Raw genomic sequence first — 6,433 nt, forward strand, 5'->3', positions numbered from 1 at the left:
GCAGCAGATGTCCAATGGGGAGGTCCCAACCTGCTGGGACTTATCAAAAGGAAACAAGGGAGGACAGGAAGGAACATACTCTCCATACACCCACATAGAGGTGAAAACTATTACTAATCAGTTATTGGCTCATATCACTCAGCTCCCACCCTACTCTGGACCAATCAGTGATGGCTGACCTGTACTGATCTGTGTAGGAGTGTCCTCCTCTATGAATGTCCTCATCATTCCAGCCTCCTCCGTATATTGCTGATCATCCATCACAGACGTCTCTTCTTTACTCTCAACTTTCATGATCATCAGATCTTCACCCTAAACCAATAGAATGTCAGGAAATCACATCTGTAACATAAAAGGATTCGTCATGTGACCTCAACTAGAACATATCACCCAGTAGGGGCCACACATCACCTCCACATGTCAGGAAGTTTAATAACTTCTTAGGGCCCTCATTTCCACCTACCCGATGATGGTGAGGGATCTCCTGACCTTCCTGTGTGGAATCCCGGGAATACAGAGGACGGGGACATCTCTCAGGTGGGTTTATGGGGCCATCCTGACACCTTATAGGAACCTGACACACACAATGATACAGTCACCATCCAGACACATCCCATAATAATCTCCCAGAATTCCCTGCTCACCTCTCCTGTCAGGAGCCAAATCATCTTCTGGAGGACTTCTTCAATCTTCTTGTTGTTGAGTCTCTCCGGTGTCAGGCAGTGAGGTGGAGGCACTGTGATGGTCACCTGGTCACCGAACTTTACAGGAGGGAAACTCTATATTTAAAAATGTATAATATCATGATTCACAAAGAATCCTTTCCCTTTTTAGGTGTGTGAAATCGTTTTTTATTAACAATAGGAGTAATGCCATGTGACCTCCCAGAATCCTCCTCACCTATCCGGTCAGAAGGTAGATGATCTCCAGAGTGAGGTCCAATATCCTCTCAGTCATGGGATTCGGGTCCTCCTCCATCCTTCGTCAAGTTATCTCCAAGGTTTCCCCTGCAGACAGACAACATTAATAACAGAGAATGATCCCGATTGTATTGCTTGTCTAATATTGGGATGGTGGTGTGGGAGGGGTAATATGGCAGTCACTATGTAATAAGGAATTAAGGCTCCCAGTGGGCCCCCTTTGGACCTTTTTTGTGTTTGTTGGGTCCTGGAAGCCTTATAGACTTTCATGTTCCATTCCCTGTTATATTTGGTTTGTTAAGTGTTACATCTGCCAACACCGACTCATGTATAGTATCTTCTTCTTCCTCATGGTTTTTTCTATGGTCACCACCGGGTCAGCGGTAGGGTTGCATTGTATTATATAATTTGCACTGGGTGTGGGAGTTTAATTAGGAGTGGATCTAAATGCATTTTTTTTCCATTTTATAAGCCCTTAGAATGAAAAAAAGAAAACTTAAAACTATATATTTGTCTAGTGGCATATAACATCATTGTGATAATAGATGACAAGGATGGACATGACTGGGGAGCGTTACTGGGAGTCAATTCAAAAGAATATCTTATTACCTCCTCTGCTGCCAGCTCCAGCAATTTCCTCCCAACTCACTTCTCATCCTAATTGTCTTGTTTATATGTGACATCACTTCCTGCTTCCAATAGAGACTTCCTGCCTTAACAGAGATAAGCTCACCACCTTGTGGAGATCAGAGGAACTGCAGCCCTAAAAAATCTGCAATGATCTTGGTGTCCAGGATTCAGTCCAATACTGGAATTTGAACAATCTGCATTTAGTTCAGGTTTCAGAGGTTCTATATTGGTACTTTGGCCAACAGATCAAAAGCCCAGCCTTCAGGAGAATACCTATGCAGACCTCAGTGGGGATGCCAGGAATATAAATTGGGTTACCAATGGAATTAATAATCGTAGAGAAACTTTCAGAGGAGGAGCATAAACCCACGTCAGATGCAGCAAAAGGAGAACTACCAGGTCCAAGTTCACCAAACATTGAAGTGGGAAGTAATCGGAATGGAAGTGGAATCCTTGGGATCTAAACCTGAAGCTTCAGTACACTGTAGACAGCTCTTTGTAGAAATGTGACCCGCAATAGGGTGGGTAACCCCAGTCCTTAAAAAAAGACATTTATTAGACATCCAAGCCTGATGAAAAGACTTCTATCGCCATTGGATTCTGACAAAAAACAGGGTTACAGGGTAGTAGAAGGGGTTATCCTGGGTTGACCTGTTTTTGGGTTTACCTATGTCAATTCCTCCTGTAGATGGCAGTATAATCCAATTATACTTTCTGTGTATCTGAATGGAGGTGAAAGGAATAACAAGTTACAGCAGGGATGTCAAACTCTGGCCTGGGGGCCAAATCGTCCTTTTTTTTGGCCCCCAAAGTGATCCTAAATATGAACTGCAGCTGGCCCGCCGCTGTATTGAAATAGCGTCACTACTACAATTCCCGGCATCAGTTGCGTCTATAGACCAGCGGCCTCTCTGCCTAAACGTGGCCCCGCATTGGACTGTTTTATGTACACAAGTAATGCCGGGAATTGTAGTAGCGGTGCTATTTCAATGAAGAGGGAGTTCCAGCGGTGGGCCACTCATAAGATTTATCCCCGGCATTGGCCGCGTCTTGCATTTCCAGCACTCCGCCTCAGCTACACGTGGAAGGTGCCAGGAGGCTTTTGGAGTTACGGGGGCTTCTTGGCGACCCACAGCCTTGTGTCATATAGCGGTGTCTCAGGCTGTGCGTAGCCTGCTGTTATCCAATTGATGCCGGTCGTGATCACATCAAGGTTTTATATCCAATGAGAAGGGAAAACTTCCTCAATTTTCTCTAAGTTTTTAATTTTGGCCCTCTGATATACAGTATTGGAGACACCAGAACAGAAAGCATCCTTCAGGCTAAAACTTTCCTTGGTGGTTGGACCAATATAAAAAAAATGGGTTAGGGGTGCAGGGTTTGGGGATAAGATGAATACATTAGTGACAGAACACAGAGGAGGGGTAAAGCAGTCAGTAATGAGATCCCTCAATGACATATAAACATAAATGTAAAAACCAACAACCCTCCAATCAGAATGGAGATATGTAGGCTTAAGCCTGGAATGTTTATAGTCATGCTGATCCTCTTCTTTAGAGGGCCACACTCTATAGAAGAGCTGGAATCTTGTCTTATTATATTTGCATTTTATTTGGTAAAAATGAAATATTACATCAGAAAATATCAGATTTTCCATGTTCAGCCATAAGGCAGCACTTTCCATGACATGAAGCTGCTGCACAAGCTGATAACTCGATGGACCCGCTGCAGGTGCAGACTGAAGATGGAGGTCACTCACTATACTCCTCCAACACACTAAATTGAGTGTCACAGATCCTCGCAGGAATAGGGGATCTGTGCCCTCTTCATGTCACCCACCTTACACTCCCCTGCTGCCAGCACCAACTCTGCCCAGGGAACACCTCCTCTGTACACTTCCTGGTCCAGGTCATGTGACTCCGTCAGGTGCTTCCTACATTCAGAGGACTGGAGTATTCAGCAGATGCGCTCCACCTGCTGGTTGAGATGTGAATACCACCTACCCCTCATCTCCAACACCCCCTCTGCTGTCCACGTCTCTGACAACTAAGCCGGTGACACAGAGGGTTTGCCACCCCCTCCTGTGGCACCGTGACATTGAGATTCAGGTCATACACCATTGGCAGTACTTTTGTCAACTTTATTAATACAAGTCAGCATGGTTCTAAGGTAAATTATTGAGCAGTACAAGAATCCACCATTGACACCTTTTATAAGTAAGATTATCAAACATCTGGGGCCCGATACCCAACCTATGTTCCTAGGGCCACAAGAAATCAGTGCTCCTAACAGTCTGCAATAGTTGTGGTAGCTTTGATTTGTGAGAGAATAGTAGCTGTGATCTCCACCAGCTACCAGTACAATCTTGTTACTCACTTCTGCAGCATGTACTCCACCCAAACCTCCAACCATATCTCTAGCCTTCAACCTAACCTTTAGGCATGAGCCTAGGCTCCAATTAAATCTTTAACATCATTTAACGTCGTCAACCTTCGACTAAACCTCTAATTTGACATAAAGTTCTATGCCTGGTACAGCTCAGTGATTTCCTATGTCCAACACTCGGGACACTAATACACCTAAAGGATTGCGTGGGTTCTCTGGTGTGTGTTAAGATGAGACTTCTGTAAAAAACGTTTCCCACACTCAGGACAGGAATACGGCCTCACACCCGTGTGAGATCTTTGATGTCTAAAAAGGTCTGATATTCGTGCATAACATTTCCCACACTCAAAGCAAAAATATGGCTTCTCTCCTGTATGAGATCTTTGATGTACAACAAGGTCTGATTTCTGTGCAAAAGATTTCCAACACTCTGGGCAGGAATATGGCTTCTCACCAGTGTGCAGTTTCTGATGTCTGGAACAGCTGGCCTTATCTGAAAATCTTTTCCCACACTCAGGACGACTTCTTTAATCTTCTTGTTGTTGAGTCTCTCCGGTGTCAGGCAGTGAGGTGGAGGCACTGTGATGGTCACCTGGTCACCGGACTTCACAGGTGGGAAACTCTATATTTAAAAATTAATAATATCATGTGATTTACAAAGAATCTTCTTTCCCTTTTCAAGAGTAATGTCATGTGACCTCCCAGAATCCTCCTCACCTTTCCGGTCAGCAGGTAGATGATCTCCAGAGTGAGGTCTAATATCCTCTCAGTCATGTGACTCCGGTCCTCCTCCATTGTCCGTGTGGTCAGGTTATCTCTGAGGTTTCCCCTGCAGACAGATAACATTATTAATACCGTATTTCCCCATGTACAAGACACGCCCATGTATAGAACGCACCTTGATTTTAGGACCTGATCTCTGAAAAAAACAATTTTATTACATAAAGTTATTGAATTTCCTGTAGTGATCTTTATTCATCATAGGATCCATTCAGCTACTCATCACTGTCTGTTCCTTGGCTTGTCCTGATCTGTGTCTGATAATGAATACCTGTCTTCATATATTGCCTCATCATCAGTTCCATCTATGGCATTTGAAATGCCACACTTCTTGAATGACTTGACAATGATGTCAATCTTCACACTATCCCAGGATCTTTTCACCCAGGTAAAAACTTCCCCTATAGTTGGTTTTTTCACCCTTCCTGCTGGTGTCGATATGGCCCCATAAGCCTTCATCAGTTGGGTCTATTGGTCTCTTATGGCAGCTTTGAAGGGTTTGTTAATGCAGACATCACGTGGTTGGAGCTGGGACGCCAAGCCTCCAGGTGTGACAGCAAGTTTAGTTTTTTTCTCTGCAGCAATCTTGTGTTTTCTGTTGTGTGTACCCTGAACTGATCAAGCACCAGTAGGGCAGGTTTGCATAAGAGTCCACCAGGTCCTCCAAACCTTCTCAAACCTAATCTTCATCCCATCCTGATCCATCCAATCCTTGCCATGGACAATCACTTCTCCAGGAATGGCTTCAGCAAAGGAGGTAGCTTGGTTCCATCGGCACAATAACTGTATAATGGCTCTTGTCCTCTTGTCTCCACATTTACAGTCTTCACCCCCTACCTATCAGCAATTCTGTTACTTGTGTGGTGGTTGTAGGGAATTGCTCTAGCAGGGATCAAACAATTCACAATAAGAGGCAGCAATGCTTTAAATCAACTTAAAAGTCCAGGCTCCCATCTGCAGGCTTTATTGTGACGCCCATTTAGGAAAAATAAATACAAAAAACGTGTCCACAGATAGGTATGCTATCTCCGTCTCCACTTGTAAGCCCCAGTGGTACACAGTTCATGGAAACGGGGTAAACACAATCCACTCACAGTTCATGCAGTCTTGGTAAGTGCAGTCCAAAGTCTCCTCTCCGGCTACTCTTCCAGCCTGGAACACTCTGGCTCTCTCTCAGCCTGGAACAATCTGGCTCTCTCTCTCTCAGCCTGGAACACAATGGCTGATCATATTCTAGCCTCTGACCGATCACCTCCTGTCTAATTGCACCAGGTGCAGGTGCACATATCCCAGTCCAGGGTTGGGCCAAGGAACCCACCCTTCACTCCCCTTGGCTGGCACCAGTGCCCTAAACAGGTTTCTTTTGTAAAACCTATACAAACATAATAAAACACTCTTTCCCTGGAACCTTTAACACTTTCCCTGCCATTTCAACACCATTTTTGAACTTTTTTGGGGCACTCTGTCATACTTGGTACAGCAAATTGAAGGGGGACCTCTTTATTTGCAATCTGTCCCAACTGATGTGTCTCCTGACACTGAATGACAAAACAATGAAATTCAAAGATCTCTTTTGGGCAAGTCTGGTGGGTGTACGCATGCTTAGTCCATGTCGTTTCATGAACCTGAAGCACCAATTGTGTCCTCCATTGTTTTTCACCAGCAACTCTTCTTGCCTCATGCTGAACCATCTTTGTAGACACAGGAATTCCGATTGC

At 44.5% G+C, this 6,433-nt stretch overlaps 3 protein-coding genes and 1 long non-coding RNA gene across 7 annotated transcripts in view; 1 reads left to right on the forward strand and 3 right to left on the reverse strand.

Annotated features, from left to right (window-relative positions):
* The window catches only part of LOC140339029 (uncharacterized), a 150,369-nt gene extending 149,841 nt beyond the window's left edge, over positions 1 to 528 (reverse strand). The window contains exon 1 of one of the 2 annotated variants that reach the window (XM_072423535.1): positions 180 to 528. In XM_072423535.1, coding sequence (XP_072279636.1) covers positions 180 to 300 — 121 coding nt within the window. In that variant the 5' untranslated portion in view covers positions 301 to 528. The remainder of the gene's footprint in view (positions 1 to 179) is intronic. The other variant, XM_072423533.1, reaches the window with a different exon arrangement.
* LOC140338957 (uncharacterized) overlaps positions 1 to 6,433 on the forward strand; it is a 275,025-nt gene that overhangs the window by 36,912 nt on the left and 231,680 nt on the right. The gene's annotated exons all lie outside the window — the stretch shown is intronic.
* Positions 3,670 to 6,433, reverse strand: part of LOC140339830 (uncharacterized) — a 10,914-nt gene continuing 8,150 nt past the window's right edge. The window contains exon 3 of the mRNA XM_072424731.1: positions 3,670 to 4,447. Coding sequence (XP_072280832.1) covers positions 4,130 to 4,447 — 318 coding nt within the window. The 3' untranslated portion in view covers positions 3,670 to 4,129. The remainder of the gene's footprint in view (positions 4,448 to 6,433) is intronic.
* The window catches only part of LOC140339153 (uncharacterized), a 3,358-nt gene continuing 1,373 nt past the window's right edge, over positions 4,449 to 6,433 (reverse strand). Inside the window, exons 2-3 of the long non-coding RNA XR_011922371.1 lie at positions 4,653 to 4,764; positions 4,449 to 4,557 (exon numbers count right to left, since the gene is read on the reverse strand). This is a non-coding gene — a long non-coding RNA (uncharacterized lncRNA). The remainder of the gene's footprint in view (positions 4,558 to 4,652; positions 4,765 to 6,433) is intronic.

Source organism: Pyxicephalus adspersus, chromosome 10 (genome assembly GCF_032062135.1).
Source record: "Pyxicephalus adspersus chromosome 10, UCB_Pads_2.0, whole genome shotgun sequence".
Classification (NCBI taxonomy): Eukaryota; Metazoa; Chordata; class Amphibia; order Anura; family Pyxicephalidae; genus Pyxicephalus; species Pyxicephalus adspersus.